The sequence below is a fragment of the Accipiter gentilis genome, chromosome 10, assembly GCF_929443795.1.
Source record: "Accipiter gentilis chromosome 10, bAccGen1.1, whole genome shotgun sequence".
NCBI lineage: Eukaryota > Metazoa > Chordata > Aves > Accipitriformes > Accipitridae > Astur > Astur gentilis.
The window spans coordinates 37567507-37580666 of record NC_064889.1 but is presented as its reverse complement, the minus strand read 5'-3'; the positions used below and the strand labels follow the sequence as shown (position 1 = coordinate 37580666).

Sequence of the window (13160 nt, the reverse complement as noted above, 5' to 3'; positions counted from 1 at the left end):
AATACAAAAAGAATGTCGTTTACAATGATAACCCATTGCAATCTGCAGGGTCACATATTTTTCATGTTTGCAAGCTTTCAAAGAACTTTCCAATTGAAGTCTGAAGAGAAATAAATTTTTAAAAAGGGCATAAACAGAATTCTTCCAAAAATTATTCTGAGGCTCTCATTGTTTAGCTGTTTGGTGCTGAAAGCATTTCCTTGGGTTTCAGTAACGTTTCATAAAATATAGCTGTTCTTTCTTAGAGTAAAAAGTAGCTATCTTAAATAAAATAGAAGTGAAGCAGTAAACACCTCCTCTTAGCGGAAAACGCTTCCACTGATGTTTACCACAATATCGACATTGTTACAGAATACCAATGTAAAAAGATTCACCAAAAGAGTTTTAACCATCACATTCATTTCTTGGTTTGTTTTTTGGGTTTTTTTTGTCCAATCTCCAGAAGGTCTGAATATAATAGGCATGATGATACAAGAAAGCAAATAAAAACCAAACTGTGACGCTACTAGGCATTATCATTTGCCTTTAGTGCATAAATCCAGGCAAGTATTTGGCAGAAGATTGTACCTATGGCTTGGTAAATCTTACCATGTACACCAAAAGCAATACCATTTGTTCTGACATTCCTGTTCCTACCTATATCTGATGAACTGCAGATTAGTATCTATCTGTATAGATCGTGTTCCTAAACCTGGGAACAAAATCTTGGAATGAATGCTTACTTTGGACTTTAAAGATGCTCCACAAATTATCAGAACTGTAAAGAAAAAAGCGAACCAACCATACCACTAAAACGACATGAACGTAAGATTCCATAAAAAATTCCACCTTCAAGCGGATGCTCAACCCCAACACTTTCCCTTGTCCTCCCTCCAGTATGTCCTTTAATTGACATGTCAAACTTCCTCACCCTTAATGCAAGCATGAAACAAAACCCGCAGTATCTCTGTAACCCAGACTATTCCTGAATCATTAAATACAAGAATCATAAATAATATCACCCAGTTGAACAAAACACCTGCACAGACGTATCTCAGTATTACACAGGACAGCTTCTCACCCTTTGTCAGATGGCAACCCAATTAGTAATGTCGACAATTCTGAGTGAGGATAAGGAAAATACTTTGATCTGAACCAACAAACTCTCTTCTATTCAGAGCCACGCACAAAACACTATTGTGTTTTGCCCAAGCACAGGCAAAGGTCTCTCTCAACACCTACCAAAGTGATCTTGTTCCTTAATTACTTGAAAAAGCCCCTTCCAGACAGACCAGAGCAGATCTCGTACCACAAGCCAACTGCAGTATTTCATCCTCTTACCAGCACAGAAGTTAAACAGAAATTAAATCACATTCCCTGGTGGAAATCTAAACTTTTATCCATGCAACATTGATAAGAGAGAACTTCAGGCTTATGGACTAACTGTATGATTGCTATAAAGTAACCAGAAAAAAATTTTCAATCCTTTAACAGGTGTTACTAAACAGATGCCACTTCAGTTTCATGACAACCTTTCAGGACCACCTTATGCAAGTGTTTGATGGACTGTTTCAGTTGTGTAGCTCTCAAGCCAACATCATGCAATAATTTGTCTACTTCTATTTCTGTTTTTTCCCTTTACACTTCACAACACTACTGACCTCAAGTTTCTTGTCTCCACCCAAATGTTTCCTGAATGTTTCCCAACCCTGAAATTACACTACAATAAAGAAAATCACTATCAGTGGGCCAAAACAAGCATTCATACGAACACTCCCCATGTTAAAAACGATAAAAGGATAAAACGCTGTTTCTTGACGAGAAGAAAAACAGATAACGCATTAAATAATTTCATCGAGCCGTTATGAAAATAGGTGTTGCCACCTGTAAGCCTGGGAAACAATTTGAAAGAGTCAGAGGTACAAAGGATTGCGAAGAGGAAACAAAAATATTTTCTATATAGACTCTCCCCCTCAATCCCCCATTGTGTAAACTCTGCATACCTATAAATTTTGTCTTTATACAAAGAACAGCAATGCACAGTGAGAACGGGAAAAGATGCATGAAAGGATGTCCCTGCTCCCTTCCACCTGAAGGAGCAAACCGACTGACCTGTTGCTCGTATCTTTGCTTGAGCTCTTCCAATTGCCAGGAGAATTCTTTGGATTGTTTTTCCCGGAGCGATTTTGATCTGCTTAGATCTGCTTCAACCTTTTCCATCTACATGGTAAAAGAAAGGGAATATTTAATTTTTTTTAAAAAGGCATAGCTTGAAACAGTCTGACGTTTCTACAGTTGTTTGCAAACCATCAAAGAGGCGAATATAACCTGCTGAGAATGATAACTACACTATTTGTATGTAGTGAAAATTAATATTCAGTCACTACAGGATTATTAGTTACTTAAGGATACAGCGATCACCTATGCCATGCCACTCCCTGATTACAAAGTATTGGCTCAGTTTTTCACTTGACAGTAGTGCACATCCCATCAAAATTAAGTGAATATTTTTCTAGACTCAATATTTAAGACTCAAATATATTTCACTCAAAAATAGATTGCCTGTGGAAATTCAAGGGAAATCATGTACGAGCCAGTGCACAAACTACACATTTAAAGTAAGTTTACATTAAATCAGTAAAATAACTTAAAAGAGAATTATTTGGCTGCAAGTAAAGTTCTCTGAAGATAGTCATCGCCTATGAATAATGAGTCCCACAGATTCCAGCACACAGCATCAAGGAAGCAATTTCATAACTCAATTAACAAAGGCTTTTGTATCAAACGCACAACTGTTAGCTGTACATCAGGCATGTTTCCAGGGGAAAATATATATATATATACACACACACACACACACACACACAGAGTACTATGCTGCAGTGCGTACTCATCAATTACTTTTAGATCTAGGTCCCAACACAAGCAGTGAATAAACTGCCTTCCTTAAAAAGAGAGAGAGAGAGAGAGAGAATGAGAAAATAGGGGTGTAGCTGTCAGGAGGACCAGCGCTGCGACAAGTCCATCTGCTGTACCAAAAGAAGAAACACGTGAATTCCTGAAACACAAGCCAAAATCCTGTTTGGCCTAAGGGAGTGTTCTGTCTTCAACAGATCTCTTTGCCAAGCAGCCTGGACATCACTTCTAAGGCAAGAAAAGAGGAGAAAAGGCAGTACTCGGAGTGGGAAAAGCATTTTATTGGAAAATACTGCAGCAAGAGAAGAAGATATAGGACTAGGAACAGTTGGCCAGATAGAAAGCGGAAAAATAGAATAGAAAGCAACAAGTTATCCCTCCAGTAGCTCTTGAACCTCACTGCTACTATCTGCTATTATGAAAAGGGACTTCAATGAATATTTTATGAATAATTTCTTCTGCCTCCAAACTTATTCAAGTTGTATGTTCATAGCCATCTTTTACTCAGCTCAATAAAAACCAGAAAAATAAAAGATCTTGTTACTTTATTTAAGGATTTTTATTTTTAAGAGAATGAAAACATTCTAAAAAGTGAAATAGTAAAACCATATGCAAAGATGCTTTAACTCTACTGGCTTTTGCACTTTACTTGTTAGGTCACATTCACAGATTTCCTACAAGCGCACTAACAGCTCTTGATCATCATTTGCCAAACCCAGGAAACACTAGATCTAAAGTACCATGACATAGTCTATTTATTGTTTCTCTTTTTGCTAGTTACTATTAGAAAAAAATGCAGGTCTTATAGTTAAAAATGCACCGCTCGCCCATCAGTGGGCATCAGGTGACTCTTAAAAATCACAAGCTTGACAAAATAGGAAGCAGATGGCAAAAAGATACCACAGATCCAAACTAATGAATCAAATATTGATTACAAGAACGGAACATGCCAGACCCCATGCTACTTATGTCCATAATTAACTTTACCACACACCAAAAACTGGTTTTAGAGGCCCAACATTTCTAGTGTAGTTAAAAGCACAGTGTTGCTATAGCTACTACAGTTTTTGTTTTGTAAGTAATACATTCTACCTAACCAGAAAAAAATAGAATTTTCCAATATGTTACAATCTAACAGGTGATTTATCTAAAGAGTATGTGCATGCAGAAGAATGAGAAAGGACAAAGCTATGAAGACAGCTTCAGTAGTGTTTCTTTGATGTATTTCCTTGAACCTTGGTTCCTGTAGAACAGTACTGCTCAATCGTACAATATCATTTACTATTTCTATATTTTAGCGTGCAGGTAGGGACACAACAAACCCATGGCTGATTCTTGGAGTACAGCAAAATTTATTTTCAAAATTCCCCAGAACGCAGCAATATTCTAAAAGAAATTTGCAGCCATTTTTAAATGACGATTGACTTCAAGTTTTCCAAATTCTTTTGCACATTTTTTTGTTTTGGAATGGTCTTGTTTGCTGGGGGTTTTTTAAGTGAATGAAACTATTATTAGTCTTTCTAGAATTAGACTATATCCCTTTTGGAGCAGAAATAAGATATTATTTTAAGACATCTTGAAGAAGTTGGAGAACAATCTCACAGCAGAGAAAATGTTAGATTAAAATTGCAGGATATGTCATATTGCCCTGATGGGTCTAGTCTGCAGAACAAATCTTGCTTTTATAAGTTTGTTCTTGCTTTTTTATTTCCAAATTCTATTATTTGCGGTCTGCACGGGTCTTAAAAATATCAGCAATGCCTTACTTAATTTCTCACTTTTGTTGAAGATATTCAGAAAAAAATCTTCAGGAGAACAACAAAAAGATAATTTGTTAAGTTATAAGCCAACCTTCTTAGAAATCCATTACAATGTCAAATTGCAGCATCCTGCTGTCACCAGCAAGGTTTGGTTATGATAGTTGAGGTTGGAAAACCAAGTATATGGTCAGGTAGAATTACAAGCTTGAAATATGTAGAGACATTTCAACCACATGAGCAAGTTAGGGAAATACTCCCTTCTCGCCCCTTCTTTTTGATCACCTGTCGCTTGTTCTTTATTTCGCTCATTGTACTGGATTTGTAAAATCCCAGGGACAACAGTTTAACTATTGTTTGCTCCATAAGAAATTTAAGACGCTAAAATCTTTTACATAAATTCCCGCTACTAATTTTCAGGGACAGAAAACTGGATTTTTCTGTCCTCTGCACATGACTGCCAGCAGCCACAATGGCTCTGCCCCTGTTTAGGCTCCAACTGATTACAAGACCTCATTAACGGAAGACAGAGTCGTTCCGAAAAGAGTAGGAAGAGACACACATTTAAGTGGAAAATTACAAACGTTGTTCCATAGGGGCGTATAAACTAACACTTTATACTCTCACTCCTGAAAAATCCCTAATCAGTATCATAACCGCAGATATCTTTATAACAATGACAATTCTGGCTTTGTTAGAAAGATGAAACAACTGCTAACATCCCTTTTTGACTTGCTAGCAAAGACACTACATTGTGAAAGATTTTGATGTAGCACTCTCAAGTGAAGCATGTTTCTGGCATTATAAGATCAGAATATGCTATCCTACTGAGACAGAGTTTCAGAAAGGCTGGCATTGTGACCTTCTCACCTGCTGTTTCATTTCAGCATAGACTTTTTCTGAGTTCAGCTCCACCTGCCGCTTAAACTCCTCCAGGGCAGCATCTGCCTGCTGGGCCTGCAGCCTCTGTACCTCTGTCACCCGAGTCAGCTGCTCCTCCTTCTCCCTAGAAAGTCACAGAAAATTTTCAGAGTTCAAGTATCAAATAAAAGAACAAGTGTGCTAGTGTAAAAGAGAGGCCTTTAACCCTATCAGTTTAAAATAGTATTCAGATTTCAATTTCCTGTCCCAGCTTCTGCCAAACTTCCCTTAGCAATACTTTGAAGAAGGGAATAGAAGGCAAGAGTTATTTTCGCTTTCTCTCATTGAATTTTGCACGCCTAAACACCATGTTCGTAGCTTGCAACAATACCTCCATCTTCAAAGTCTGCATTGACTTGAATGGTTCACTGCACACCCTATAACCGCCCCTTTTTAATCTCACCTTTAAAAGTATATTGCCCCCCTCAATATTTAAATGAATTCCTTTTAGCACTATCATCTTCTCCCACTAAAAAAAAAAACAAAACAAAAAAAAACCAAACAAAAAATTTATCCCAGTGCCATCTTTGCCTAGACAATATGCAGGATTATTCACTGCTTGACATATATCAAAATGCAAAGCAGGGTAATGCGTGACATATGGTACCTTCTTAATCTATTAGAAACCCATAATGCCGTAATATCTATTCAGCTTTTAAAGTAATGACAGATGTTAAATCTTTACGCAAAGATATTTCATATTAACAGCCTATACTATTTGACATACCAAAGTCAATACATACATAGAAATTGGTTTGGCTTTCTTAAGACATCAGAGTATATCAATAGTAATGCATGTAATAACATTTTAGGTACATAGATGCACATACATATACACACACACACAGCTGAAACGGACGCATCCACCATATTGACACATCACAGAGAAAAAACCTAATAACCTCTAAATATTGAAGAAATTTTGATATGATTCCTCACATGGAAGACAATCAGGCAGCGTTGCTTTCTATTACACGTTGCTATCATTGCAGGTCAGTGGCGTTGCCTGACTTTGTGTTAAAACACAGGGGAACACAATGGTGGTATCAATGGACAAAGCTGGCTCCACCAGTGGTTTGTAACAGAAGACACATTCACACAGACCTGTGGTTGACATTTCATTTTACAGGCAGGGGAAGTACCTCATGATAAATTTCCCATTTTGACAGAAATTATTTCCATATAAAACAAAGAATCTGACACATAGGAGACGGAAAAGACCAGCTAATTCATCTAGTCTGTCACCTTGCCAGCACTGAACTAGCTATTACAGCACTGAGCAAGCCTTTTATAAAGGTCAGGAAGCTGCCAAGCCCAAAGTTACAGTATTCACATCCTCTTCTGTGGTTTTCATACCAGACTTTGACAATGGGACAAAGAACATAATCCTACATCTTCACAAAGCGTCTGTTTGCAGTGTAGGAGAGCAGGGTAATTCTATTAGCAAAGAGATCAAAGAAATGCCACAAGCCCTAAGTATATTACTGTTTACTTTTATAGTTTTTTCATTATGCAGATTTTTTAAAAAATATTTTATTTTGGTGCCTTACTCACAGCTGACGGAATAATTGAGACATAAGGAGACTGCTATTTTCACTACAGAAGAAGGAAAATACCTTTCTTACCCAGCAGCAACTGGAGCAAAATAGAACAAAATCCTGTATCACATTTTGGTGATAATTGTTTGGGGTTTTTGGTTCTCTGTTCATAAGAGACCGTGTGCAAATTTTCTTCACATTTGCTAGAGAGCATCCATCACACCTACACAGATATGCTTTACTTCTACTGCCTCAGCAATTCCATTTTCTAAACTCCTTTGAGGGGGAAGCATATCTGTATATTAATCTAAGTTACCATATTCTCCATTCAGTTATGAGACAATAACAAAAAAAAAAAAAAACAAACACAAAAAACCCAACCAAACCACACAGCAAAAACCCAACACCACCAAAATCAACATTTTTTCCTTGTCTTAATTCAACTGGCAAGAAGACCATTTAGGATTTAAATTTCTACCTACAAAGGATCCAAAAGATCAAAATTGCAAGCACAAAAACCCTCAGCCATTTTGCAGAATGGGCACACCAAGGATGCCTCCAGGGCTAAAAATGATATGAACTACCCGATGAGTTAGTTATGCATTGGCTCTAGCTGCAAAGACATTTGGCTCAATTACCCCCCTGAAACCTCCATACTAGGGAGCTTGCTGAATATAGAACTTTTTAAGTTAATAGCTGTTTGATATTGAATTACAGTGAGCATGTCGTTCCCCTCTCCCACAACACAATCTACCAGCAGTTCGCAGAAAATATGTAAGAGGCTGAGCTATCTCCTGAGACCTACGGATGGCTCAACACCCTGAAAGAGAAGACGAGAGCCCGGCAGCAGCACGGTCACCAACGGACCGCTATCCACATCTGCTACCTTGGAAGAAACACTGAGAGGGGAAAACCTCAACTTCTCCTCCCAAAGATCCTCAATTCAGTTATGGGCACTGGGTAACAAATCTCCCTCCCCGCAAAATACATCTAATACTTCCACTCCACACTGGAAACAAAACCAAAACCCGAAGCTTATTCAAACATATCCACATAAGGGATAAGATAAGTGTCAAGAGACACCAGACCAACATTTTTGGTCCAGTCAGATGGAAATGCAACAAATCTAAACATAAAAGGACAAGATGTCAGTCCTTGCGCTGTTAGTGAGCCTCCGAATTTATGCATCTTCTTCCTGAGGAATATACTTTTATTTTGAAATGTTATGATGTAAACTTTTAGGAACCTGGTTTTATGCACCTTCCTTTCTTTTAAGGACTTAATCCCATGAATAAATGCAACATCTCATTATAAGCAGGAATAAAACTTCATTTTTTAAGGATGAGGGAGCCAGCTCTCTCTACTTTTTGTGCAGTTAAGATTTGTACAGAAGCTTAGAAAACCTGTACAACAATGGACCACGGTTCACAAATATAAGAAAAGCTTTACTTTTTTTTTTTCCCAAGACACTGAGCAATGTGCCTTGCATGAAGCACTAAAATATTCACTTTGAAGATTATTTTTTTCAGTCGGACTAGTTGTGGGGCCGAATACAATACAATTACATCACTTAAATCCCCTAAAGCTGAGCCGGCTTGAGTATAAAAATTGGGTGAATTTAGTCTTCAGCCCCAATTTAAAAAGCAGCAAATTCCCCTTGTTTCAGCGTGTAAAGGATATAGCAACAGAATTAGCAATCTTACACAGCACAAACCATCTCAGTGAAAGTTGACTATGAAGTCCAGAATTGCAATTTCAGAAAGCAGCACTCTGAAGTGTACTGATAAATGGAAAATATAAACATTCCTCTTCATGCTTAATCATAAATATTTTCCTTGCTTAGTAAAATGTCTTCCAAGAGGTAACAACTAAACACAGCAAGACATTATAGCATTGCAAGTCAAGTTAATGAAAACACGGGGCAATCCAGTGATTTACAGGAGAGGTTAAATAAACCCAAGATGTCCCAGCAAATATAGTATGAACCAGCATTGTCACTCGCAGGGTTCTCACCCTTCCCTGTACAAAAGCAAAGGCTGACCAACAGCGAACGAGAGCAGGAGATACACCTGTCTTGGTCTCGGCCTCCTCAAATTAAAACATTTTAGACTGCATGTAAGCATACACATGTCCAAAGCGTGTACCTCTGTGAGCTACACGTAGACAACTCCTGTGGACAGCGAGTTTTACATCCCATTAGCAAATCCGCACACAAGGTCCCTGGGTGTGGAAAGCTTTTCCACGGTATGAAAAATAACTGTATCACGAAAGTCCTGATGTTTTCTTATAAAAATTATACCATGCTTTAATTCATGAATATGTGATTTCTTTGCCAGGTTTTCACATACTGCTGGCAGCAGTGAAAACCCACTCGTCTCCAAACAGACCACTGTTTCCTAACTGTACCGGAGCACAAAAGCAGAGCAAGGAATTTCTATGGTAAGGATACGTTTTGCCACTGAATAAGCTTCTGGAACTTAGATTCTGATGAACTCCACAAGAGGGAGAGGCTTCATCTCTTGTCTAAGTCTATCACAGGTTAGTATGACTTTGGGTTTATGCCTGTAGATAGAAATTAATCTTGCTGCAAAAGGTTGAGGTATGGGAAAAGCAGAGTAATGGCTGAGCCTTCAGTCCTGCTGATGAAGCCGAGCTCTTCTCGGAAAGGCCAGGCTCTCCTGCCGATTACCCTGATGATCCCACATTTTATATATATATATACATATATATATACACATATATATATGTGCTGATCCTATGTATTTAGATTCGCTGTACTTACACAAGTCTTTGCCCATTCCTTCCTCCCCTCCCCAAATATTAATACCTCTGAGGAAAAACTGCTTCACTACCTTCCAAACTGCAAACTATTCGCTTGCTGGAAGGCACCTGAAAAAGGATATTGCTGGGTTTGTTTCTAAACAGCTTCCTTTTTTGTTTGTTGACAAAAGAAATAAAAAAAATTTACTCGTTTACTAATCTGTATTGAAACAAAATCAGTTATCACCATTTATATAGTCAGTTTAGATCTGGAAAAACCTATATAAATGCATGTTCCCAAAGGAGAACACAACTCGCTAAGCAACATAATACACAGCGTTACCGAGTTGCTAAAAACATAACCTTCATCAAAACATGCACAATCTTTCCATACAAAAGCAAATTTCAGGAAGTTCTATGATTTTATATCTTTTGTGTATAAGCTACAGACACATGAGTACCCATCCAGTATATGGACACATATATAAGATTTTGTATACGGAAACGTAAGGGAACCCACAATCCTGCTCCTGATCCCAGAGAAACTCTCACGTGGAGGTGTCCCGATACTGGCAGGGCCCCACATGAATGCAGCGGTTTATCCATTTATAGCCAAATGCAAGATCCATGACACCACTTTTTAGCTGGGTGCGATAACTGCTAAAAAAAAAACCCCAGCAAACAGCTCCTCTAATTTAATTTCTAGAATGCAGGCTACATCAATAATGTATTAAGGCCTAAAGTACCATGTATTTGTAGAAAGAAGGGGTTACTGGTTTATTTATTGTTACAGAAAAATGCTTCCAGAGTAATACCAATTCTCTAAAATACACAAAAAACAATATTACTTTTCCTGCTCTACTGTTTTTAACAAATAGTGATGGTTAAGTAACAGCTTTCTGTGTAAATTACATATTGGGCCTAAATGCACCCATCTTAGCTATGGTTACCAGCAAACAATGAGGAACAACGAGGGCTCTCCTACAACACGAACGCCCAAACATATGGAATATGTGCAGAACACTTCTTTTTGGTGTGGAGAGGAAGAAAGACAGTGTGAAGTCATTCAAGCGGAATGATAACTAAACCAAAGCCAGATCAAAGGACTGAAGAAGAAAGACTGAAATGTGAAGCTGAAATATTTATTGCCTTCAAAACATCATCCCTATCCTGTCCCTGGGCACTTTAATATTTCGAAGTTGTTAGAAAGCATTCTAACTTGTTTCATCATTTCAAAGAAATAAAGCCAAAAATATAAAGTAGCAAACAATTTTATCTTTCTTTCCCCGATTTTAAGTACGAGATGAACTCGTCTTTATGAGAAAAAGCATGAATCCACTTATAAATTGTTTACAGTTTCCATCATTCAAGACGTTAACATCAAAAAGCTGGTCTGCATTCCTTCAAGTAAGCTGTAACAATGAACGATATTTACGATACAATTATTATTTTAAACTATATACTTACGTTTTAAATAAATCATGAGATAACATTAACAAGCTAAACCACTACTTAAAGCCGTTAATTAATTTAGAGTAAATAATATTCCACGTGTGTAGTATCACACTTCTGTGAAATAAGAAGAATAATGCATTACATTCAAAATTAATGGCTCACAAATTAGATAGACATTGGTTAAACACACTAATAATTATTATAACTATTTCTCATTATAATAATGACAGGGTACTGTTGTGCTAGCTGCTATGTAAACAGAATAAAAACAGCAACAGCAAAATGATGAATGAGATGTGGGTTGAAAGGCTGGGCAAGCGTTGTAAATGTGGCTGGAAAGGAAAATGTTATAGTTTTGCTCAATGCTGCAGAAACTGCCTCCAACATTTAGATACAGCACATATATGAAAGGCCACAGAGGCTCCATTATCAAGAGAGGAGGATTAGAACGGAGATTAATAGTCATGGCTTTTACATGCTGAGATGACAGCTAAACCTCAACAAGGAGAACATGGAGGGGAGAATTAGAGAGACAGGTGTAGATAATGGCTTAGATAAAAGCAGACAAGACTGTAATTAAAAGGTGGACCAGAAAGTCAGCAGCACAGATAGTAAATAGATTCATGAGATACCCAGAGAAGAGGTGCAAAGAAGGAAAAGACAGGAATCAGAGAACAGTGCTGTGGCACAGAAAGCTGGAGGACGAATAAAATAAAGCACCTGAAGGACAAACTATGGGAGACATCACCAGGCAGACGAGGAGAGCCAGGCAAGAAGAGTCACTTCACACTAACAAAGAACAGCCCAAGATGCGTTATGAGTGACAGAGCCGACAGTGGATGGCAAATGAAAGATGACGAGTATGAAATAACAGTATTAAGACTGTCTCCGATTTTTCCAAAACAGAATTCTAAATCAAACCTCTAACTAATTACTTCAGCTTAAAGCATGCCAGGTTTATAATTTCAAAGAGGTGCCGATAAAAACAGCCTGGGTCAAAAAGCCTTTAATAAAATAAATTATTTCCCACCAATCCTGTTTCTATTCTACCCTTAGACAATGATGGCTACACCACCAAATACCAGTTTTGACTAAGCAAGTAAAGAATCCAAAAAGCAACTATATCACTCACCTATGCAAGGAGGTACAAGGATACAGTCTTCATTCTGTCATTCTACATATTTAAGGTAACTATTTTTATGGCTATAATAATTGTACTATTATAGTTTAGGATTCAGAATAATAATACCCATGTTGTAATGGACAATATAGTAACTCGATACTGAGGAATGATGAGTATCTACTCAGCTCATCAGTTTCTTCTTTCTAAGAGGCTGGTAAGGTAGACATGGATTTTCACATTGTTTTTTCAATGAAAGTACTGTTTGAAATATTAACTTTATTTCCTCAATGAAGGTTGGTTGTGTTGTTGATGAAGCTGAGGGAAAGTTGTACAAAGTACATAAAAAGCAAAAAGTAAACTTAAGATTACCAAGTGCAATTGAAGTCTAGCAATCATAATCGTCTGGCAACAACAACAAAAAGAACAGTCATTCCCTGTACTATTTTTGTAGATAGTTTTTAACTGACCCCCAAAAAGGTGACAGCCTGAAACACTTTATGCTTATTAAAAATCAGTTATTAAATTCAATCATCTGTTAGACTTTCTTTAGCCAACTGAAGGCTCTTCTTTCATCACTATATAGTCTTGAAATACACTGTACTGAATCTAAAAGATGCACTAATGTGAAAGGGAAGCCTTTTGGAATAATAAGGGAACGAGTCTGACATTTGCGTTAACTACTTTTATACTCACTTAGTGAGGTCAAAATCT

At 37.4% G+C, this 13160-nt stretch overlaps 1 protein-coding gene across 1 annotated transcript in view; it reads right to left on the bottom strand.

Moving 5' to 3' along the window:
- CEP112 (centrosomal protein 112) overlaps nt 1-13160 on the bottom strand; it is a 175211-nt gene that overhangs the window by 102506 nt on the left and 59545 nt on the right. The window contains exons 18-19 of the mRNA XM_049812666.1: nt 5523-5658; nt 2092-2199 (exon numbers count right to left, since the gene is read on the bottom strand). Coding sequence (XP_049668623.1) covers nt 2092-2199; nt 5523-5658 — 244 coding nt within the window. The remainder of the gene's footprint in view (nt 1-2091; nt 2200-5522; nt 5659-13160) is intronic.